Raw genomic sequence first — 24,049 nt, forward strand, 5'->3', positions numbered from 1 at the left:
GATTGAATTGTGTATGCGCTCCCTGCGTCATGTTCGTCTACGTGGACAAAATGGCCATTCACGGAGGAAGACAATCGCCGATTTGTACAGAAAAAGGAAGCCGTTCCCTTCTGGGAAGGGGAGCTGTAGCAGCAAGAAAGAGCCAGGGGGTTTATTTTATGTTTAATAGAAACGGAGCTATAAATAACCAGCTGACAATAATATAAATGATGCCCCCTTGCAGGGGGGGGAGAATTAAAATAGCCCGGGCGAATGCACGGCTAACGGGGGGGTTGGCTCGGCCCGCCTCGGGGAGGGGAAGCCAGTAGCCGCAGGTCCTGTCCCGAGTCCAGCTGCCGGAGGGGCCATAAGTAAATAAAGACAGGGGCTCCGAATGGAAACCCGCGGGCGCCGGGGCCAGGGGCGTGTGCGCGTTGGCGGTGTTAGCGAGCTGTAAGAAACACGGGCCCCGAGGTCAGTCGGCGCTCCACGCACGCCGCCGCGCGGAGTTGTAGACTCAGCAGAAGGCGCTCTTACGGGGGTTTGATGTACGACCCCGCGGTGCTGCCAGCTCGCTTGGTGGATGTGCCTGGAAAAATCCATTTCCCCTCCCCTCTCCCCCTTCCCCGCTCCTCTTTCAGAGGCGTATCGGACCGTATCCTCTCCGGGGCCGCGGGGAAGCGAGACGACCGTGGGGGGAGCGTGGGGGTCTACGTGCCTCGGAGACGGGCTTGACGTCCTGCCCGTTGTCCCTCTGAAGAGGGACCGTGCTGTAACGCGGGGTGTTTTGGGGGACAGAGGGGTCTTTGAGAAGTCGCACATAGGACGAGCAAAGGTGCTGGCCTCTTCCCTCTTGCTCTGAATAGCTGCGGGCGCAGTGGGAAGCACGGGGGAAGTCTTAGCGCTCGGGAAGGACGGTGCCAGGAGCTGGCGTCCAGCGCGCTGTCCTGACCGAAGGAAGAGCTGATCGCTCGGAGAGCGTGAAGGCGTCTAGTGTCCAGCCCTGTACTGGGATCACGGGACAGATAGTGGAAACCCTGGCACGCGGCGATCTGCACTTCCTGCCTGCCGCCCGTCAAACGGAGGGAGGGGGAGAGATGTCGTTTTGTTCAGATATCCTTTCTGACAGTAAAAGCGGAGGGAATTGGAGTCCTGACAGCTCAGAAACGCGGGCTGTCCAGGCTTGTGGAAATGCACAGCAGAGCCCTCCTTTAAAAGACTCCCTGTCAGCAAAATAGACTGGATGTCGAGATGCTTTCCATCCCCGGCCCTCGCTCCCCCTCCTCGCTGCAGAGCAGAGGGGCAGCTCTGGAAATCGGGGAGGCGCAACGGAAAACCGCCCTGCTCGAAGGGAGACATCGGTGAAAGAGGAGGGCCATCGCCCGGGGGTAGAGTCTCCTGGCTGTGGGCTCCAGGCCTGCTAACAGACCTGCTAATTGCCGGGTGGGGGAACCAGAGGTTCCCACCCGTCTCCCAGGGGCTGACTGAGGCTAGGGCCAGGCTTTGAAAACCAAAGCTCTTAAGAAAAGCTAAGGCATGTAAAAAGGCGACTGTGCGAGGGAGGGAGGGAGGTATCCAAGGCAAGGGCACGGGGATTGTAGCCAGGAAAATAAATAGGTAAGGCAACCAGGACTTCAGAGTCTGCTTTGGATACGGGAGGTGCCAAGCTGCCGCTGCCCCAGGTTGCATCTACTCCAGGATCACAGCTGCGATGGTGACCAGCACCAAAGGCTTTGGATAAAGAGCAAGGTGTCCCGCAGTAGATTTGCCCCCCATTTGCTCACCCCCTGAAGCAGGAAGCTTTTCTTCCAGCCCAAGCTTTGGTTGCATTGATTGATTTAATTCTGGGGCCAGTTGGCTGTGCAGATGCCCAGTCCCTCCCTCCCTCCTGCTGCCTACCCCTGACGCCAGCACCTCCCTGCACCTGGGCAGAGTCCTCTTGGCTCCTTTGGACTTTGAGGAGGGTTGAGGGCTTCTGCTAAAAGGTTGCCTTGCAAGGCTGGGGCTGCGCTGTCTCCCATCGCTTGTGGGCTGGCGGTGTTTATTATGAGCGTTCGTGTATCGGTAGATTTTGACCAGATGAAATAGTGTTGGAAGAATAAGACCAGAGGAAAGCACCTGTTTGCTCCCTGCGTAACAGACTGGACAATCCCACCCAGGCATTTCGGCATCGAGCCAATAGCTTTCATTTGACCCAATCTGTATAGGAAGTCTTAAAGACCAACTTGGGTTTTTTACTAGCATACCTCAAGCAACAGGAAATCCCACTGTGTCTGCGGGTAGCGTTTATTCCAATAGTTTTAGTTTTTAACGCGTCGCTTGTGGTTGGAATGACTTCAAACCAGACGTGACTGGGATGGGAACAGTGTTAAAAATGCCAGAATAGGCACCCCCTGAAGTTTTGTCTGTTGATCATAGCTCTGAGTGGTAGGTCCCTTGGCACCCCAGTCCTATGACTCCAGCTGACTCTATTGACTGCTCACGGTGACCGCCAGGAGACACTAAATGGGAGCTGTCGCCTTTGAATTGCCAGCTCTGGGGGAGCCCAGTGTGTCTTGCTGAAGGAGGCCAGTGGTATTTTCACAGCTTGCTTTTGTCATCTACTGGTGGCCTGGACTAGAGCACCGCGGACATCCCTTCTAGCCCTTAAGCTTCTGTTTGCATCACAGGGCACGGCCGCTCGGACGATGACTGCGGGGATGACCGGGGCCGCCACCGGGACAGCCACCTCCTGGCAGGGCGTTTGGAGCGAGACCAAGAGAAGCTGCTGAGGTGATGCCCTGCTCAAGGGTCTGGGCGTTGCTCCTTCAGGCCTGCTCCCTGCTTCTCCCCGTGTGCGTGGCGTGTGCATGCCCTTGGCACTTCGTGCTGCAGGCAGCGCCTGTAGAGCCTCCCGCGTGAAGCCAGCAGCGTCGCAGCCTTGTGCTCTTCTGAGAAAGCGGGTGCCAGCATCTCCCTTGACAAAGTGCTGATGGCCCCAAGAGCAGCGGCAGGCCCCGAGGAGGGGGCTGGGATTCAGGGAGGGTGGGGACCAAGGAGCCTGCCAGCGTTGCATGCGTCTGCAGCGCACCTCTGATCGGCCCACAGCACTACCCTGCTAACGCCTCCGGTGAAGGCAGAGGCTTCACAAGACGCTGGGCAGAACCCAGAGCTGCTCCCAAGGAGAGGAGAGGCGGCGGGTGCTGAGCTGAGTTCTGCACCTTCCTCTTGCTCTGAGGAGCCCTTGGGCTCCAGACATAACCTCTCCTAACCCGTCGTTGCGCTGCTGAGCTTCATTTTGAAGACCGACTCTTAAGAGGTCCAGTAACGTGTGCTGCGTCGGGAGCTGATGCTTTGTGCTCCTCAGCCAGCTGAGGTGGGCTCTACTAACTTTTTGCTTTTCACCCCTTCTCTTCTACCCTTCAGAGAAAGCAAGGAGCTGGCAGACTTCGCTCGGATACACCCCTCTGGCTGTGCCACCAACGGTTTGAACTCCAACCTCATGGTGACGGGGGGGCCAACCCTGGCCGGCTCAGGGCGCTGGTCTGCTGACCCTGCTTCTCACTTGGCAGCTCACCCCTGGCTCCCCAGGACAGGTAGCCCTTCCATGTGGCTAGCTGGCCACCCCTACGGTGAGTCTGGGAGCGGGAAGGGCAGGGGCCTGTGGCGGGTGTGTGTGAATGCAGTCGGGGAGGAGCAGAGTGGCACTGACTGGCAGGGGGTTCTTGGTCCCCATCTCATTTGCGGGGAGGAGGGAGATTGTGTGTTTTGAAGCAGGCACCATGCCTGCAGCTGCTGCAGGCTGAGGCCCTGCGGGCAGCACGGTGTTCTAGTTTCTCTTGTGCCTGCTCATTTTCTTCATGTACCCCACATCTCCCCCTTGCTTCAGAGAGAGTGTTTTGTCCCTGAGTGTCTGCAGAAGCCCTCTGGGGCCGAGGGTTTGTGCACACCTCTGTCCCGTTGAGCTGAGCTGGGGTGATGATTCCTTTTCCAGGACTTGGACACCCTTCCTTGCATCAAGGCATGACTCCAGGCTTTCCCCCTGCCATGGGCGGCGCTCTCCCTTCTGCCTACCAGTTTGTCAGAGATCCTCAGTCCGGGCAGCTAGTTGTGATCCCCAGTGAGCACTTGCCACACTTTGGTGAGTACACAAGCAAGGGAGAGATGGCTTTTGGGCACTGCCTTGACTGATCGTAACCCAGACCTGGGGTGCAGGGCGAGGACTGGGGTCTGTCAGTCGGAGCACGCCAGGACATGTTGCACTCTCTGGCAAGAGACGCTTGTGCATGGATCCCCCGTGAGCTCATGTTCTCCCCGTGGTAGCAATGGCCTTTGTGTCTCTGCTTTGCCATAGCTGAGCTGATGGAGCGCACCCCCCCTCTGTGGCCAGCGATGTACCCTCCAACCAGAAGCTCCCTCCAGCACGCGCACCAGCTCCAGCTGCTGTCTCACCAGCAGCTGCTTCGACAGCACGAGCTATACATCCTGCAGCAGCAAGCCGCGCATGCCATGGAGCTCCAGAGGAGCGCGCAGCTGGTGGTATGTTCTGTAGGGGCTGTGACGGGCAGCTTTACAGCAGGGCAGTCTTGTAGTCTGGGTCTCTGGGAGCACAGAGCCCCATAACCTCCCATTTTCTTTGCTCGCATGCCTGGCATTCAGAGAGATCTGCCAAGCAGTTCATTTCTGGTCCTTAAAGGAACTCGGGCTTGGGGGTCCTTTGACCTGGAGGCATTAGGACACTGGCTCGGTACCTTGATTAAGGCTGCAAACAGTAGTTTGATGCTAGTTGATGCCTCCTTTATTGCACACAGCATTTCAGTGCCAATTCCAGTCCAAACAAATCTTGCTAGACCCCATACTCCTTCCTGAAACCTCGGGACCCAATATCATCACCCACAAGCACACAAACATCGTGTCTGACTCCAAGTGACCAGAGACAGACGTAGGGCATAAGATTTTAAAAAGCATAAACTTCAGCCTGCTTTCAAGTTGCCTTCATTTCTCGTGTTGCTTGGGGACAGGTTGGGGGTATGATTATTAAGCTGCACATTTCTAGCTTAGGAGGTGGAAATCTTTTTCTTTTAAATAGCAGCTTAGGTCCCCAGGTATTTCCATGGCTCCTGGAGCTGGGAGAGGAAGTCTTAAATAGCTTGTGATACAAGTCACAAGAGTCAGCAGCAGCAGTCATCTTCTGGCCACCCCTGGCCTTTCCTACAACCTCTTCATTGTAAGGCTTCTAACTCTTTTAGACCTCCCACCTGGCACTTGCGGGGAGCCCTTTCAGGATCTCTTCCTGTATAGCTGCCCCCTGCGTTGTCACTTTGGGTCAGCTGGCTCAGCAAGAGCTTTGAGCTGGGGCATCGTGTTGTGCGTGGGAGCCCTGGCTCCAATACCTTGCATTAGCCCTTCTCCAGTGCTGATAATGGCTAGTTGTGGTGTCTTCTTTGACCTCCCTCCTAGCTTAATGTTGTGGCTCCTTCTTGCTTTCAGGCCTGGTATCCCGAGCAACATCACCCCAAGGTTTTTTCTCTGCTTTTGCAACAGGAGAGGTTAAAAGCCAATGAGCATCGAGCAGACATGGAAGAGAAGATCAGCAAACGTAACCTGGACAATGCCAAGTCAGGCCTGTCCTCCTCCACATCAGGGCTGCTGCACCGGAAGCCACCCGTCCTGTCTCCGAGCACCTCCACGTCCTACAGCAAGGCTGTGAGTCCACCCCCCCTGTCTCCCAGAGCCTCGCCCGTGTCTGTGCTCAAAGCTGAGGTGATCCAAAAGATGGAGGCGCCACCTACGCAGCCAGCCTACTCCTATCCCGCCACCCCCAGCTCCCATCCTTCTAGCCCGCCCCCTGCCTCTCCACCCCCTGCCCCTACCATCCCTCCGAAAGAAGAGACACCTGAGAACGTGGAGAAGAAAGACTTGCAACTGGAGAAAGAGGCCACCAGCCCATTCCAGGCCTTGTTCCCAGGTAAGAAAGCCCTGCTTTGGCAGAGTCCCCGTGTGTTTGTGCCTGGCTCCCTTTCTCTCCTCAACTCTTTCCTGCTTCAGACCCTTCCCAGGAGAAGATTGCATAGGTCCTTTCCAGTGAAGGCTAATGCACACGGAGCAGGAAGTTCTTGGGAGATGGGGTGTGAGGATTGACCTGTGATGTGGCACTGTAGAGATACCGGGAGTCTTGGTCCCGGTTCTCGTCTGACTTGGGGAGGGGTTGGATCCTCCAGGTGAAGATTAGCATTTAGAGGAGAAGAGCAGGGCAAAGAGTGGAGGCTGGATTCTCTTCTCCCCCAGGACTAGCTGGCTGCTGGTTCCTGTGGTCTTTACAGCCTTGATGGGGGACATCAGCTTGAGCACAGTGGGAGTACCAGAAGTGCAGCCATCGAGCAGAGCAAAGGGGTCGGAGAGGGTGGAAGGTAGAAGGGAAGCTGTCCCTGGAACTGAGTAGGAGAGAACCAGGCTTGGGTGACAGGGCTCATGGGCACCCAGCCTCTCCATCCTGTTCCTTTTGGTTTCTTGCAGAGATCCCACCCGGGTATCCATTCCAGTCCCTTCCCGCCTCCTTCGGACGCCATTACCCTTACCTCCTCCAGCCCACGGCAGCTGCTGATGCGGATGGCCTGGCTCCTGACATCCCCTTGCCTGCGGAGGGCTCTGAGCATATGGAGCTTTCTCCAGAGGTCAAGCCCATACACCTGTCCCCGTCCAAAATGCTGGAGCCCATTCAGGCCACAGTGGAAGAAGAGGCCTTGGAAGAGAGGGTGAAGTCGGAAGTGGAGATGGATGAAAGCCAGGAAAGGATCTGTGAGCAGGACATGGAGGCTCTGAACATGGCCACCTCCGCTGCCGTCCCCGTGCAGAACATGGACAGCTGCAGTCTCCTGTTGCGCCAAGGGGAAGCCTTGAGCACTATGGAGCAGGAGCAAGAGGCTCTCCAGAGCTGTCAGCAAGCCTACCAGGTCGTGGCCTGCCCTGCAGAAGCAGAGGCCCAGGCTGAGGCAGGCAGCGGGCCAGTGCATATGGAGTATGAGAGCTCACTGATGCACGCAGAGAGCAAGCAGCCAGAGATGGATGTGAAGCCCGAAGGGGAGGAGCCTTCCCTGGCCATGGACCTGCAAGGCAGTCACTTACCTCAAGGACGGGAGTTTTCCAGCTTGCCTTCAGCTGAGGGGGAGCAGGGGTCAGAGATTCCCCCGTACGCGGATGAGGCCATGTCCTGCCAAATCCCAGCTCTGGACATCAAGCCTGATGACCCACTGGCCGGCATGAATGCTTTAGTAGCTGCTACAGAGATGCCTCAGGCTTGCTCCTTGCTGACCACCAGCGTCATAACCCACTCCCAAGTGGCCACAGAGGCATCCCCCGACCAGTCTCTGGAGCACTCCTTCCTGCAGGGGATCACCCTGCTGAGTGAAATCGCAGAGATGGAACTGGAGAAGAGGAAGCAAGAAATGCAAAGTGAGTTGTGGGGTTGAAGGCACCATATCTGATCCCGGGGTGGGGAGGGGCTGGCATATTTGCACCTCTCCACGCAGCTTGGAGTGTCTCTATGGGCCCCACAATCACATAATCCCCTTGTCTCCAAGCATTTGAGTCGGCGCTTGTTGCACATGTCTAGCAGCCCCGCCATGCTCCCGCTGTAACCTGCTTTTATTGCTGATTCTCCAGACTGACTTGGCATCAGGGTCCTGCCACAGGAGGTAGGGATACAAGTGGCGTCTGGGCTGCTTTTTGCTTTCCAAGCCCGTCCCTGTGCCTAGACAGTTTGTAGATGAACATAACATGGCACTAAATGGCACAACCCCTCTTGCTGTTACGCTCACCAAGGTCTGCCGGGCTTAACATCCTTTGGGCAAAGACCGGTCCTGTAGGCAGCCAGGGTTTGGCATAGGAAGCCCAGATGCTCTAACCGACTCTCAGCAATAACAGCCTGGCTAATCCTGAAAGGATCTTGGCTTCCAGGTGCGGGCGAAACAGTGTCCTGCCAGTTGGAAAGCTGCCGGGGATCCCTTGAGTGGGTCATTACACACTAGGCCTCAGATACGGGTGGCACCAAGGTTGATTCGGACACCCCATGGCAGAGGACAGATCTTTGATGCCCATCAGAGATCAGCCAACTCTTGTCCTGACGGCGGTGAAATCCTAAAGGTTTCTTTCATTCCTAAGCAGGTCCAGAGAACTGTCCCATCCGCCCCACCCTGGAGAGTTTGCTGGCGGCCAGCACCCACATGCTGATGGAGGTGCTTTCCACCCCGTTCATGGACAGTCTGAAAACCATCCGGCTGCCTCGCGAGCTGAATCCCAACAAGAAGTACAGCTGGATGCAGAAGAAGGATGAACCTGTAAGTAGCTCTTCAATGCTCTTGAGCTTGGAGACATGGGATACCTGAAAGTTCCTCTCAGTGCTGCTGTTCGTCCATACAGCAGTTCGCTTCCCGACTACTTCCACTGCCAGCCTGCACTTTCCCCCTCTCTCCTTTCTCCCAGCCCTGCAGTGGTAGCTGAGCAGAAGTCAGTGGGGCACGATGCAGTTTGTTTCCTTGTTCGTGCTTAAGCATCATTGATCTCAGTGGGAAGGGGCACAGTGTTGGGAATGGTGTTTGCCATACAAAGGCAGCAGGGGAAGCTCATACATTGTTTCTTTGGCCGCGGGGGTACACAAAGATAGTGCCGGCTTTCTTTTCCTTCGCGGGGAGATAGCTTTGCAAATTCTTTAGGCATTTACTAGGTAGTAACTGCTGAATGGTTGGTAATGTGTTGGGGTGAGCTTAAATCCAGTTGACGGGAGAAAGAATTAATTGGTTTATTCAACTCCTTGGCTTTTCCTCTTACGGATCCAAGACTCTTTTTGCACCCTCACGCCATGCCTGCAACGTAGAGTCATGCAGAGATAGCTGAACTACCTCTGAACAAGCCTGCTTAGGTACTAGAAGCAGGATACCTGCACTAGAAGAGTACCGGGGAGAAGCGCCATATGCTTGCCTTGCCAGTTAGTTTGGGTGAAGTGTGGTAATGCAGCTAGCTTGCTTTCAGTGCCCAAGCCAGTTCAGGTATGTCTGCCCAGCCCTGTGCCCTAGGAAAACAGGAGCCTTCCCATGGCAGGTTTAAGCTTCTGGTCTGCTTCCTCAGTGGACCCAGCACCTGTCCAGACAAGGAGGACAGGGACATGACTGCTGCTCTGTACTGAGGTTGGAGGGGGTCCTGGCTCAGCACGGTGGCCCTGGCTTCCAGGGCCTGAGCTGCCTGCCTCTGCAGAGGTGTAACATCTCCTTCTAGTTAGGGGAGCAGGCAAGCAGGGCTTACATTATGGTCTCCCACATCGCAGCTGAGCATGCCACTGCAGGGGAGCCTGCTCGGGCATTCAGATGCCCTGTCTCCAAGGTCGGTAGGAAGCACCGTGTAAATAGGAGTTCTCTGCCAGTTGTGATGTGGGAGGGCAGCTCTTCTGCTCGCTGCATTCATGGGACTCTGTGGCCCTTGCTGAGCAGCGGAGTGGGGAGCGGCAACAGGCCTGTTCTAACCACGGGGCTGGCAGCAGCCTTCCTGCATCCCCTTATACCCTCTCTGCTTGCCTTGCCTCCCCCCTTCCCAGATGTTCTCCATCAAGTCCGCCATCGAGCACATGGATGCCATGGAGCTGGACTACAGGATGCGGCTGGCTGAGGTGCAGCGGCGGTACAAGGAAAAGCAGAGGGAGCTGGTGAAATTGCAACGGCGCAGGGACTCCGAGTAAGTCGGGCAGGTCGCTGTCCCCGCCGGGTACCTCCACGGCATCCAGGTCTAGGAGAACACTCTTCCCTTGCTCCTTCCCCACCCCTTTCACAGCATCTCTGCCCACGCTTTGCACACGCGCTCCTAGGCTGTTAAAACGGCAACCGGATGACTGGTGAAGGCAGCGGGGTGACCCCTCATAAGAGACCCTTGGCTTTCGCAGCTCAGCGTAGCGGTTCAGTGGCAGGCGAAGGCTCCGGGCCGGCATCCGGGTCGTGCGACCGGCCTCGGTTTGTTTGTGTTCTTGCTCTTGTTTTTGCTGTGTGTCTTGTCGCTCTGGTTAACAGTGAAGCGTGTGGTTCTTTTAAAGGGAAAAGCATGACGAGAAAAGTAGAAGCTTGGCGCGAAGAGGCCCAGGAAGGCCCAGGAAGAGGAAGCATGGATCGAGCGGTCTGTCGCCCCTTAAGGAGAGAGGGAAGAGTGACAGCAAGAGCGGAAAGTAAGGCTGGAACGCGGGGAAGATGGGAATGGCAGGGTCTCTGCACCGTGTCCTATCGGGGACGGCGTCCCTCAGGCAGCGGGGTCCCGGTGCGGTGCGTCGTCGTCTCAGCAGAGCGTGTCCGTGGCAGCAGGGCTTTACCGTGTGCTGGTGTGGTGGCCACTCGTTGCGTCCTTGCGAGCAGGAGTGCCATTGTGGGGTCGCTTCGCCTCGCCATCGTGCGCCTGTTGCCTCTGGAGGAGAAACATGGGGCTGGCTGGCGCGTGGCCTGGGCAGGTGGACAGCGGGGCAGGCCGATGGCATCGCGAGCCAGGGATTGCGTGTCTTCGTGTGCGTTCCATGCCGGGGCGGCGGCTAGCACCAGGGGCTCTTCTGGGCACCGAGTGGCCGTGGCCGTGCTAACGATTTCAGTCCTAATGAATTCCCAAATGTGAAAGAGGTTTCTGTGCTGGGGCCGTTCTGCCATGTTGCCCTCCCATCGTCCTCCTCTTGGTGGGAAATGGGCTTTTGCTGCCTGCTCTCTCCCTCTCTTCCCTGCTGGGTGTCTGGACCCCTTTCTCTTGCTGTGCTGGCTCTGGGCAAGTCTGAGAGCTTCGTTTGGGTTGCTGGAGCACTTCTGTAGTTCTGTGAGCTGCCTCTTCTTTATGGGCTGGGTCTTGCTTGGAGGGTCAAGATAGGAACAGGAGTCAGGGGCCCGATTCCCACTGATTTTTTTCACCTGCCGTGGTGCCTCTGGAAATCAGGCCCCTCCATAGTTTTGTAACTTGCTTCTCTTCCTTGGTGGTTTGAAAGGCTTGGGATGTCCACAAGCGTCCAGACTCTCTTGCGTGTGCGTCTCTGGTGGAAGCAGGTATCGTGGGCATTCGTGGAAGCCTTGCTCTGAAAGCTGAGCCGTACGTAGATCTGCCTTCTGATGGCTGGAGGCTGGAAAGCGGCGTTGGTTTGGCTTTGGGTTGGGGAGGAGAAGTCAGGAGGGCAGAGAAGGAGGCTGCTGTGTCCCGTTTTGGGGAGGCGAGGCTGTGTTGTCTTGGTGGCTTCACAGATGTGGCAGCTGTGGAGTCGGCCTGGCGGATGTAGTGCGAAGGAGATGGCTGTGGTTTGCTTCTGTCACGAGGTGGCCGTGAGCAGTGATGGGAATGGGAGATGGCACAGCATGTGCGAGGGAGTTGAATGGAGACTTGGCAGGAGCTCTTTAGCATTGGCTCACCTCTCCGTCCATCAGCCGATTGCTGGAGGCAGCTGGGGAGCGGTGACACCCGTCCTTGTCCTAGCTGCTCTCCTTCCCCCCAGTCCCACAGAGGGTGCAGGGAATCCGGTCGCAAGTTTTGCTGGTGGAGGGCCAGATCTGTAGCATTCATGGACAGCGTAGGCCCGGCTAATCCCTACCCCCACCCCGTTTGCCAGGTCCTTTCAACTCTGCTCTGCTGTCAGCTCCCTGATAAAACACCACTCCTGCCATGTGCGCACAAGGATCTCCACCAGCCCGTGGCTAGCTCAGTTCCTACCGTATCCTGTGGAATGAGTCTGCTTGTGTCGGTAGAAAACCCAGGGAAAGACCTGAAGGGTCATCGCATCCGTTCTCCCCTTCCTGCTCCTTAGCACAGCAGATGGCTCTCTGCGGCCCTTTCCTAGCCCAAACACAGGTGCTCCCACCGCTTGCCTTCAGCGGCCACTTCGCAGGCCTGCAGATCTCTGCTGAAAAGCGCCCTGCTTCACGCCGACCATCTAGAGCAGGCATCAGGCACTAATTGGCACGTCTGCTAAATGGGCCAAATCCTCACAGCTCTCAGGTGATATAGGTTCTTTGGAATCGATGGATTTTCCCCAGCTGGGGGTATAGTTGCAGGTGCCAGGTTTGAGGGCCTGTTACTGGGGAAGTGACCTCTGCAGAGGTCGGTAGATGCTTGCAGGAAGGAAAGGCCAGCCTTGATGACCAGCCCTGTGTTTGGCTTGCAGACTGAGCAAGTCCTTACTGCTGTCCGAGGACTCCGAGACTGGCGAGGGGATGAAGAAGAGGCACAAAGGGGCCCTCCCTGAGGAGGACGAGGACGCCGAGAGCGGCGGTGGGAAGGTGAAAGGGAGGAACCAGAGCTGGGAGGAGCACGAGGCAGTGTCCAGCTTTTCCAATGAGGTCAGTACTGTCACGGTGCTCGTGGGACTGCATGCCAAAGGCAGAGGCAGCGTGGTCCAGAGGGTAGAGCAGGGCTTCCTCTGAGCCTTGCAGATGCTGTCCTAAAGCAAGTAATACATAAAGATGCGCCATAGGCAAGAGGCCCTAGCAAATGCCTTACTGTATGGAGGGAGCAGCGTGGGGGGCACCAGAGCTCCAAGCTGGATGCAGAGCAGGTTCAGTGTTGCTGCCTGCACTGGGACTGAGCCGCGGGGCTGGGCAATTGACCTTCATGCTCTTTTAAAACACCGGGGTGTTTTTTGCAGTAGCAACACGATACCGTAGTCCAGACAGTACGACTGGTCCCCCTTACTGTTACAGCAGCATGTCAACTCTCATGAGATAAATGAGTCTTGCAATATTTGGGGCATTTTTTTAAGGCCTCAGTTTTCTGGACTTGGAGTCATTATGGAGCATCTTGCTATACTGATTTTTTTAACATGGTTTCTGGTCTATACAGTTGTCGAGAAGAGCTTGTAGGTATAATTTGAGTGTGCTCTAAAGGGTCGCCATTCAGAAGGGGCCCAACATGTGTTGTTTGAAAAAAAAGGCATGATTATTTTGATTTTTGTTTTTTTGGACCAAGAAATGCTTACCAGCTCCTGAGTCTTGGAGGCTCAGTGTGGGTGAGCTTGTACTAGGTACCACAGGGCAGAGCCTCCTCTGCTGCCCTATGTGTATCCTTCTGGAAATGCCATCGGGATGCCAGTCCTGGGAAGACTGCCGTCTCCTGCCCTCTCGCAGGATGCATCCACAGTGGGGTTAAGTTTTTCCCTTCTAGGCCCTGTTTGTTTGAGCGTACCGTGAACCGCAGTCAGGTTCATCAGGAGAGTCAGCCTGTAAAGTCTCTGGGGTCCGGCTCGAAACGGAGCTGTATTCAAACGTGTCCATTTCCCCTTCCTTCCTCGACAGCTAAAGATCAAGAAGAAGAAGATGGCGTCCGATCAGGAGCAGCTGGCGAACAAGCTGGACAAAGCCCTGTCACTCACCAAACAGGACAAGCTCAAATCCCCCTTCAAGTTTGCAGACAGCTCTGGGGGGAAACAGAAGACCAGCGGAGGCAGTGTCAGCAGGTACCTGTCGCCCCACGAGCCCCTGTTGAGCAAGGAGGAGAAGAAGAGCATGGCTAAGAGCCTCAGCTTGTCGCTGAAAACCTCCAAAGAAGGTAAAAATAAAATGGCTGCCAAAATGAAGAAGATGGAGGTGGGGTTAAAAGTCAAAAGTCAGCTGAAAGTTTCCCATTCACCAGCAATATCTGAAGCTAGCAGCTACTCCTACAGTAAGTAACCTCTCACTTATTCCTCTTTTACAGTGAATTTATGTTGCGTGGGGGGGGTTTTGTGGGTTTTTTTATGAGGACTTAGTCTCCAAGGGCTGTTGGAAATGGATCTGATTTTGCTTTCAAGCCGAAAGGTGCTCTCCTCCCTTTGCCTGTTGATTTGACTTGGTGGAGTCTAGGCTGGGGTCTGCGCACAAAGCCTTGGGTGCTTCAGTTCTTGGCATCGGGAGCTGCTGAACAGTAACATAAAAGTCTCTATTAAAAACCTCCATCGGGACACGGATGTGCATAACAAATGCAAGTCCCTGCACACTAGACTTACCCTGGGTTGAGGTGAAAGGCATTAGCTGGTTATTTTTATACTGTAACAAGGAACTATTCAGCAGATCTCTTCACCCTACTACAACTTATTTTGGAGGGCGGGTGAGTGCCAGTTGGCATCTCTTCAGTAGCTGGCCCACAAACCAGGGCCCAGGACAGGTGAATTAACTTGGCAGAGAATTAAGAGATCCAAGAGGAGACGCTAGCAATTATCCAATCAGATAGAGGTGGTACGTGCAATTTCCCGTTTTACACGGCAAAGCGAAGGGGATGCATCTTGGCTGTCAAGGATGCCCAAACCACCCACTGATTTATTTTCTCTTCCGTGCATTTCTGATCCCAGAATGACCTTCCTGCGTGGGGTCCATGGAGCACCCAGCAGTGACGAGGGGCTGGGGGCGCTGGGCAGATGGGGTCACGGCTGGGAGGGTTGTTGGCTTTTGCCGTAGCAGTTTCGAGCCTGAGAATTGCCTCCCGTGGACTCGTTAATCGGTGTTCCCGGGGAGCAGTTGCCTCCATTTCCACTTTTGCACTAAGCTTTCCATCGGAGGTGGGGTCGGTTGGGACTAGGAGGTAGTTTGTGGCCTCCGTCTCCTGCTGCGAGGAAGAGGATGGTTCTTCAAGGACCCGTGCAGTGAGATGGCTCCATATCTTTGTGCTCCAAGCTTTACCCTGGGTTGAGGTGAAAGGCATTAGTTGGTTATTTTTACACTGTACCAAGGGACCATTCAGCAGGTCTCTTCAGCCTAGTACAACATATTTCAGAGGGCGGGCAAGTGCCAATTGGCATCTCTTCAGTAGCTGGCCCACAAACCAGGGCCCAAGACAGGCGAATTAACTTGGCAGAGGAAAAATGATGAGGGCACCAGATCCTTTCCCCATCCTGCTCCAACCCCAGGGCTATTTTTTGGGGTCTTAAAAAATGCAGACCTCCAAGACCCCTCCTTATCCTCCCACCAGTGCCTGTCTCCAGATGTGGTTGGAGAGCAAGTGCCGATCCTAACAAGCTGGAACAGTTTCCCCCCTTTCCCCCCCGGTCATGTTCATAACACTTTGGAATTAATGATGCATTCAGGAGTAACAACATAACGTTCAAATCCGCTTTTATTGGATCCATCGGGTACCATATAGTCTTAGTGCCGCTCATTGGGTACTGGATGAAAATATTGGCTGATTCTCAGTATTGGGTACCCAGGGGAAATGTCAGCTTTATGAAGAGTAGACTGTATTTTGGCTGGAGTACTGTATTTTCTTGCATACACATGCCTGGTAATATAATATGCACTTTGTTTTTGAAAGTCAGAATTAATTTGAAAAAACCAACCAACCCTTTTGTTCTAGTAAGTACCTGAGTAGCAGCAGTTAGGGAGCAGAGCCAGCTTCTTGTGAATCCTGCACAGATTTGATTTTACTTTCACTTTTGCCCATAATCGGCAGAAACAGCGTTTACCGTATTTATTGTATATAATGCATATACTGCAATTTCCAGCAGCTGTTTTTTTGGGGGTGGGGGGGCATGTTATATGTACGAAAATATGACATTACAGGCTAGGGAAGAACCTCCAGACTCTGGCTCACTCCTTTTGTCCCAGGTAGCCTCAGTCTCGTTGCGTGGTACTGTTTGAATGATGGCTGATCACTCGATACAGTTAGTAAACATGATCTTTAGCCCATCCCTGCTATTTCCTGGCTCACCGTGTTGACATTTCATCATGTGGGTGAATTCATGTGCAAATTGAGGGCCAGTTCTGGCATTCATCATATCCCTAGTTAAGGCTTCCTACAGCAGGGTTGGCGTCCCATCTGGCCCTTGGCATTGCCGACTTTATGCATGAGTGGGAATTATTATTATTCTGTTTTAAATCCCGACTTGTTTTTCCTGAGCACCACGCTGCCATACGTTGGTGGGGAATTCCAGTCTGGGGAAGGAGTGGCCATGCTTCTTTCGTGGTGTTTTTTGTTTTTCGCTAAGGGATTGCACTGAAGAGCCTCGCTGCAGCATCGGAGGGATTTTTCCAGCTCCCGACATGGCGCGCTCAGGCACGGGCACTTGTCAGGCCTGAACCCTTTTAGATGGAGCAGTAGTCGTAGAGCTGTGTTTTCCCAGCGCCCCCTGAGTCTGCTGTAAAGGGATCTCTGCCATTCGAATGGTCTAATCTTCATGCAGGAGTAATGAGTTTTGCATTCTTGGATCAAATCCAGAATTTCTTCCAGCTCAAACTAAGCAAAGATTTAGGCGGCTTTCCCTGGACAGAGACTATCGGTCTGGGGTTAGAGTGTCAGGCCTCGTGGTTTTGGTTGCCTTCCTCCCTACCAAACCGGAAAGCTACGGCGATGTACGGCTAGGAGAGGCAGATAAGGATTGCAAAGCGCCCTCCGAGCTGTGTAGGGGCAGCTCGTCCAACTTGCAATGCAGGCGTTCTCGCAGCCTTTTGTCTCCGTTGCAATGTCGCCCTTTTTAGGCGGTTAAAAGACAAACCCGCGGCCAAGTGCATTGATTTAACGCTATTAACAACTACTTTGACTGCAGATACGGACTCGGAGGAAGATGACGAATCCCTGAAGGACGAGTGGCCTTCTCAGTCTCCCTCCAGCTCCAAAATGAGACCCCCAAATCTCTACAGCGTAGTGGCCAAAAAAAGCAGCAAGCCAGCCGGGGGCCTCAAGCCAGCCAAGAGGGGCATGGCTGCCACTAGGACTCTCAAATCCAAACCGGCCGCGAGCAGGAAGCAGCAGTTCTGCTTGCTGCTGCGGGAGGCCGAGGCTGGATCTTCGTTCAGTGACTCTTCGGAGGACTCGTTCGATCAAGGTTACTAGATTATAACAAACACAAAACAAAACACACACAAAAAAAAGAAAAGTCTCTTCCGTGTTTGTGGAATGAGTGCGTGTGCGTGTGTGCGAGCGCGTGTGCGAGTGAGAGATGGCGGTACTGAGGTCTGCCATCTTTGATGGTCAAAGGAAGGGCGGCCGTCTTTGTTCCTGGCAGCGTAGCCTGCTTTATCGCTATAATCTTTTTTGTACTTGTATCATTGTGATATTATTATCGGCTGGCTCTTTTGGAGCTTTAATATCAATTGGATTTTAGTCTCCACTTCTCCCCTCCTTTCCTCTTCCCCATCTTCCCTTCAGTCCCCCCTCACTCTCTTCCTTGCTGCCACCACCACCATGATATGATTTTTATTTTTATTTTATTTTATTTTTTGATTTTATTATTATTATTATTATTTTTGATTTTTGGCATGGGCCTTGTAGAGGTTTGGAAGGAGCTTGCTTTCTTTTATTTTTTTTCCTAATGGGATACTGTTGTGTGGGTGTGTGATTTGATGTTTGTACTGCAATTTGGTATACCAAGCTTTATTAAACATATCGAGTTCATTTTTAACTAAACCTGTGTACCTTGTCTCTCTTGCTGTGTCTCTTATTAGGCAATTAGGTTGCTGCTTCACTTCATCCTGCTCTGCCTCCCCTTTTCCCTTCCCCATTCCTGATGTATAGAGCTAGAATTAACATAGTCTCAGGCACTCTCTATTATTCAAATATCCCTGATAGCAATTGGCTTTTGCTATATTTTCTAAGACAAAAAATGGATGTTGCTCCCTCTTCCAGCTTTTACTTTTGTTTATATTTTGCAGCAATTGGTCATTTAATTTTTTTGCCCTGTTTCCTTTGGAATAGACTCTTTTGAGGCAGACATGTAAGACAAAAATAATAGTAACAATAAGCTGGATAGATACTCACGTTTCTGTTCCAAAAGCGTGGCGTTACAATACTGTATTTTTTTTGCAGTCCCACGATTTTTAAAAATATTGCGGATGTGTTTAAAACGCACAGGGCACTCGCTCCAGCCTTTTTGGATTATGCGTTTTTCAGATCTCGTAATTAACCGGCAGACGTTCAAGGACGTAGAAATCGCCACGTTGAATTGGACCCCACCGGTCAAACCTAACCCCAGCCCCAAATTTCTCCCCTTGGCTTTTTGTTCATCTGTCATTAATACTTTGCTGGGAAAAGAGATCGTTCGAGACTTTTCCTCAAGAGACACAAGGCAGTTTCTGGTTTAGAGCGTGCTTATTAAATAATAATCATGGGGGAAAAGTCAATTTAATGAGCTCTGGAGTTTCCAACTCAACTCCCAAACGAAGGTAGCTCGCGTGGGCTGAATGTTAAGGAAGGGGGGAGGGAGCGTAGTGTCCCCTGTTACCAGCAAGGTAACAGGCTAACCGAGCACCTCCTATCTGAACGTAGCACAGCAGAGTCCCCGTAGGGATTTACACCCTGCTTCAGAGAGCTGCTCATTCAAGGTGGATTTGGCTTTTTTTTTTGGTGTTGCTTTTTTCCTTTTTTTTTCCTTTTTCCGTTTTGCTCTGCCCCTCTCCGACCCCGCTTCTCTTCCCCTCCCCCCCCGCCAAAACGAGCGACCCATTTTTAACAATCCCAATCCAGCCCCCCAAAGCGACAAACCGCTGCTTTTTCGCATGGATCTGAAGCAGCCGTGCCCATGCATTCATGCAAGAGGAAGCCTCTGAGGGAGAAGCAAAATGTCTCGGGGAAGTGACATTTCCTCAGAGGACCTGCAATGCCGCAGCGGTGGTGGGCTGCTCTAAGGGTGATGGGCTCTGCCTTTTCCATGAAGAATCTGGTTCAGCCACCTCCATCCCAGCTGGCACCCCTTCCCTTTTCCCCACCCCTCCTTTCCCTTCATTCCCTTTTTTTTTTTTTTTTCTTTTGCTGCCATTGGAAATTTTGAGGATATCAATCCTTTTTCCAAGCCCTTGAGGTTTTTGTACCCAGCTCTCTTCCAGATAAGCAGATAGGTAGCTTGTCCAGAGACTTCAGACCTTTGCCTGGCTTGATGCGTGTCTCAAGCCACCTCTCTGCTTAGGATCCCCGTTTCCATGGGGTAGAGTCTGGGGCGGCGGGGGGGGGAGCGGATGGGAAATCTGGAACGAATGGGGCAATGCATTGTAAGTCACGCGGCGGGGGGGGCACAAAACGCTGGGGAAGGTGACGTTTGCGGGGGGAGGCGGGAGGGGTCACGGGTGATCTTTTCTGAAAATGGCTCTTTTTCTATGACGCTTTTCTGTAAGGGATATTTGGGTAATAGGGTTTTTCTAATGGCTTTCCCTGATACTAAACCGATTAATAACCTCAGCTTTTCTAGAAGTGCTCGCTTTCTCCTTGCAGCTGCTTGACCAACCCCTCCACCCCTGACCCCTATCCATGACGCTTTGAATGTCTGTATCGGTCTCTTGCATTTGCTCTCTGCACTAAAGAAGCAAAGTGATTGGCTGGGAGTAGGGCAGACACTGCTCAGCGAGGGGTCTCTAACCATGAACCTGAACCTTGAACATTGTTATGTAGGTAGGCAAAATACCTTTTCTTTATGTCATCTGTAAACCTGAGACGTTTCGATGTTAACCCCATGACTTGATAACACACGTAGACTTTTTGCATTTTCCGGCTGGCTTGGAATTGGAAGAGGATCGATGTCCGCTTGGATTTCGCTGTCCTGCAAGGAAGGTCGGCTCGAGCGTGTGTGCGTGCTGAGGGCTCCAGAAAGACCTTGCGGATCTGTAATTCCTTCGCGGGGAAATCTCCTCCCAAGCAAAAGGCAGGCCCGACTTGACCGGGTCGACCCGCTGCGGGAAGCTTATGCGGCTTCTTGCACCGGGGCGATCTTGCCTCGCCGGGACCCAGGATCCACCGATGTCCAGGAGAATCGCTGGCTGGATGATGACTTTTGTTTGGGAAAGGGACCTCGCTCTAGGAAGGTGGCTACAGAAAAGCCCCTGGGTTTTGGTTTTGCTCTGAGTTTTTCCTGGAGGTCAGCAAAGGGGTGGGGGTGTAATTTGCTTCCTGGGAGAGTAAGCGTAGCATCACCATTTGAAGTATGGGTGCCATATCTCATCAGGTAAAGTCCATGAGAAGAGCCCTTGGTTGGTAAAAGCCATGCAAGCACGTAGGAAGCCATCAAGATGGTCATTCTTGGCCAACATTTCTTCCCTCTGTCTCGATGCGACTGTCCTCTGAAAACGGACCTCTCTCCTCTCCTCTCCTTTCCATCCGTGGGGAGACAGCCTATCCAAGCACAAACCAGGGGGTTTATCCACCTCTCCCAGCACTTGATCCGAAGGAACTGTTATGCATGTATTTTGGTCCTTGATGCAAAGCATTTCTGGAGCCTGCAGCACAACACATGGAGGGAACAGAAACCCTTAAAAGAACGTGAGTTGATGTGTTTGACAAACCCGGTGCAATGTTTCGAGGGAAAATTTGAAGCATCACTAATATTCCAAATTGGACAGATCACTCCAAACGGAGGTGAAGGACCCGGTAGCTGTCTAACGTCTGCCTGTACTTAGCCTGCTTTGTATGCTGTAGGCCTGCTTGGCATTTGGAGAAAACCATGCTATTTTTTGACAATGTGAAATGAATCTTTTGAAGTGTGTGTTTTTTATCCCCTTGCCTCCCTCACCCGTCCTCTTCATGCTCCTTCAAACTCACCTTGCTTCCCATCCGTCTTTGAACATCCGAATTACTTAACCAGCTCCTGTCCATCATTAACAACCCGTTCACTCACTGCTCTTCTAACGACCACAAAGCCCCGCGCCAGCTCGGCCATCTCGAAAGACAAAGGGAAAGTTTGAACCTTGCTCCCATTTTTTTTTTTTTGGGTGCTGAATTGGATGCACAGGTTAACATTTTGTCTGTAAAGTATTTGGTGCCTTTGGTTTACTTGCTGCCGATGGCATTTAAACATCCCTTTCTTTGCGTGTGTCTGTGATGGATACCTCTGTGTGCGTGTTTGTGTGTGTGTGTATGTACGTACACAGACACACAATCTTTGGAAATGCTGCGGTTACTACAGCTGGGGTTTTTTGTGTTATGTACGCTTCTTTTCTTTCCTTGGCAAAGCATTGGCAGCTTCATAATGTTTGGGGAGGGTGGGGAATGAATATTGTTTTATAAAAATGTTGCGTTTCCCACCTCGGACCAGAATTTCTGTTAAGGTTTCCAAGTCACTGTGTCTACGTGGTGTCTCCCGTTACGTTTAGTGGGGAAACTTAGAGTTCAACACAGGCTGTGCTCCAGGGGTTATTGTGTGAGCCGTGGTGATGTGGTTTCTAGGGCCGAGCAGAGCGGGGCATTTTCATCTGCAGCTTGACTTGGGATCTTCGTTCTGAAGGGCACGAGTTAAGGGAGCCGCCCAAAATATTTAATTTTTTGACTTGTCCCATGGAAATGCTAAAGGGGAAGGGGGTGCGGAGGCTGCGCGGGATGGAGGGGTACCTAGCAAAGGGAGACGTCCCTTAGGAATGGCAGGAGGAAGTCATGTTTGCATTTAAAAAAGTATTTTTTCCTGTTCTGGAAATTGTGCCTGAGGTGGATGAGACTGGTGTTTTCAGGAAGTGCTCTGGGTACGGATTGGCAGTAGGCTTTCCCTGGTATGACCGTGTATTGGAGGGAGAGGTGAAGAACTGCCGGATGGGTTCCTGTGCGGGTGTTTGCCACAGTGTGAGCAACGGCTGGTTTCAGCAGAGTTTTTCCATTGTTTTACCTTGGTGTGTTTAAAGTGCTAGAGTTGCCTATCTTACAGATTAGCAAATGCCAAATGCATTTTTGGGATGGTGGAAGAGGACTTTAAACCTTAAATTGCGGGGGGGAGGCCCCTTAGTTCATCGGAGCCGCCTGTGTCCGCGCTGGCGGAGAGCACGTGCCTCCTGGCCTCTTTCTGTTGTACGGATCTGCTCGATCCCGGCGAGTCTGGCTAGCGATGGAGCCCGCTTGGCTCTTATTAGACGGGGTGCAGTCAGTTGGCTTTGTGTCTGGAGTCCGGCAGTGTAGCTGCGGCGATGGTTGACGGGCCAGAGATGGAAGAGAGGAAACGTGTGAGCTGTGGCAGCCTGATCTAAAGAGACGGGGGCTGTTCCTGGCTTCCTTGTTCCCTGCGGTCTAGGCATGGATGGGGGTCTGGGCCGCGTCTCCCTCGGGGCAGGGGTTTTGCTCCATTTTGCCCCGGTCCCATCATTTAGGTGCATTAGATCTGAAACTCTGGCAAGGACGGAGCGCGTGGGTCTCAACCGCGTGGAAGGAACCACGGAGCCGGGACGGGTGCCGCGGGATCCCTGAGCATCCCCCGCGGGAGCAAGCGCCGGTCAGACGGAGCAGTTCCCCGGTGGGGTTGCGAGGGCTTGCCTTTCCTTCCCCTCACCCCAGGCTCGTGGCTCCGGAGGTTTAAGGAGGTGAGCGGCCACGGCTTTTTTGTCATCCGTTTCTGACCGTGGATTAACGAATGCCTTGTGAATTTTAAAGCCGAGTCGTAAGCCTTGAGGGAAATGGGATATCCTCTTCCCTCCCAGGAGTTGTGCATAGGAGGAGCAGGGCAGGGAAGGAAAGGTGGGCGATAAAAGCCAGGCAATGGCAAAACGTCAGTCGTCTTGATTTAGGGGACGTCAGATGGATTGGGGGACGTGGTATTAAAGCCGTTTTAATCGAAATTTCCCCGCAACGTGGGTCGAAAGTGCAGGGCTGTAGGTGATGTGATTCCACGTGGCCCCCAGAGCCGAGACCCACCGCGGCCAGCACTGATGGGCCGTTGCGCGCTGGCCAGCACGGGGCGGGGGAAGAAGGACCTCTCTTGATGGGTCTTTGGCTCTTCGTTAGCTCATTGCCTTCCTAGTAGTTTCCTCCAGGACTTCATCGGGTCGAGGCTGGCATTTAACCTGGCAAGGCGCTGTTAGTAGTCGAGCTGACCACAGCCGAGCAGAAAGCTGGCATTGCTGGAAAGCGTGAGGATTTATGACTCTAGTGCGATCAAAGTCCCGGTCCTACAAGTCAGCAAGCACGCTGGCTGCTTTTTAGGTGGTTGTATTTTGTCTTGGTGAATTGGGAGGCAGATCACGATACGTTTGAGTGTGATAGTTGAACTATAAAGACACGGATGCCCCTTTTTGCTGGTTTTTGGTGGAGGAGCAAAGCCCAGAATAGTTCTTGTATTTCCCTCCTCCCCAAAATCTTTGGGTTTTTTTCCCCCCTTTAATATGTTCTTCACATCAGAAATGTCAGGGCTGGATTTCCCTGTTTTTTGGTGGAGGATTGTGAAGCAAGTGAATGATGATCTTGCAAGAAAGAAGGCTGGACAAGTGAACAGGGGACGGGATTTTTACTCAGTGCGCTAATTCTTTGTTTTCTCAATGCCGTTTTTGACTCAAACTCCCGAGCAACACTTTGGGGGCGGAAAAAGTGCTCTTTGTGCAAAGTTCAGCATGCTGCCTGAACAAACTCCAGTCAAAACAGGGAAGGCAAGAAGTCGTCTGATAGTCCTGCTATTTCTAAGTTTAAAAACAAGCCCAATAAGGAATAAAAAAAAACCTTTTTTCAAAAAAAAAAAGAGTGAGTGAGAGCGCACTGAGACCATTTTTAAAAAATGCATCCTAGAGGGCACGAATGGAAAGAAAAATATTTTCCCACTCGCTTCATTTTAAAAGGGGATTACGATTTAATTTATCATTTGGCAGGCTTTCAGAAGGCAGAAAGAGTAGCCCACGGGGAACTTGAAAGCTCGACATCGGCGATGCAAACAATATTCTTAGGTCTGGAGGAAACCGGGCCGCCGTATAGATCCCGAGTCATTTCTCCTGAAGCGAGGCTGTGAATTGTGCTTGCCAGCCCTGTTTCTCTTTTCTAAGCAAGAAAGATTCCCTTTCGATTCCTCTCGAATGGGTACAGCCAGGCGACACTCGGTAGACTGCTTCCCCTCGAGTTGCTCTCTAGATTGACCGGCACGTTGTGGTTTCAGGGAGAGAGAGGGGGGCCTGTTCCTGCGAGCAAAATCTTCCCCCTAACCTCCAACACACGCGCGTGCACAATAAAGGGCCAAAGCAGCCTGCTCTCATTTGTTGCAGGCCAAGCAGTCTGCTTTGCCCGATCAAGGAGACTTCTTGCCTGCATCCAGCTGACCCCGTAGGACCAAGCTAGGAATTTTTGGCCTGAGAAGAGAAAAGCAACCGCGGAAAGTTTTTACGCGGTGTCTTAGCTGCACCACTCACCCGACTCCAAAGCAACCTGCTGAAAGCATCTGCTTTAGTAACTGCCATTCTCTTCCCTCTCTCTC

At 53.0% G+C, this 24,049-nt stretch overlaps 1 protein-coding gene across 6 annotated transcripts in view; it reads left to right on the forward strand.

Annotated features, from left to right (window-relative positions):
- TNRC18 (trinucleotide repeat containing 18) overlaps positions 1-24,049 on the forward strand; it is a 78,035-nt gene that overhangs the window by 36,335 nt on the left and 17,651 nt on the right. For 3 of the 6 annotated variants that reach the window (XM_019542000.1, XM_019542002.1, XM_019542006.1), the window contains exons 5-16: positions 2,649-2,751; positions 3,385-3,590; positions 3,953-4,099; positions 4,313-4,497; positions 5,503-5,926; positions 6,475-7,410; positions 8,119-8,294; positions 9,545-9,681; positions 10,034-10,162; positions 12,119-12,293; positions 13,245-13,611; positions 16,463-16,741. In XM_019542000.1, coding sequence (XP_019397545.1) covers positions 2,649-2,751; positions 3,385-3,590; positions 3,953-4,099; positions 4,313-4,497; positions 5,503-5,926; positions 6,475-7,410; positions 8,119-8,294; positions 9,545-9,681; positions 10,034-10,162; positions 12,119-12,293; positions 13,245-13,611; positions 16,463-16,741 — 3,264 coding nt within the window. The remainder of the gene's footprint in view (positions 1-2,648; positions 2,752-3,384; positions 3,591-3,952; positions 4,100-4,312; positions 4,498-5,502; positions 5,927-6,474; positions 7,411-8,118; positions 8,295-9,544; positions 9,682-10,033; positions 10,163-12,118; positions 12,294-13,244; positions 13,612-16,462; positions 16,742-24,049) is intronic. The other 3 variants (XM_019542003.1, XM_019542001.1, XM_019542004.1) reach the window with 3 other exon arrangements.

Source organism: Crocodylus porosus, unplaced genomic scaffold, assembly GCF_001723895.1.
Source record: "Crocodylus porosus isolate Cpor-Errol unplaced genomic scaffold, CroPor_comp1, whole genome shotgun sequence".
Lineage (NCBI taxonomy): Eukaryota > Metazoa > Chordata > Crocodylia > Crocodylidae > Crocodylus > Crocodylus porosus.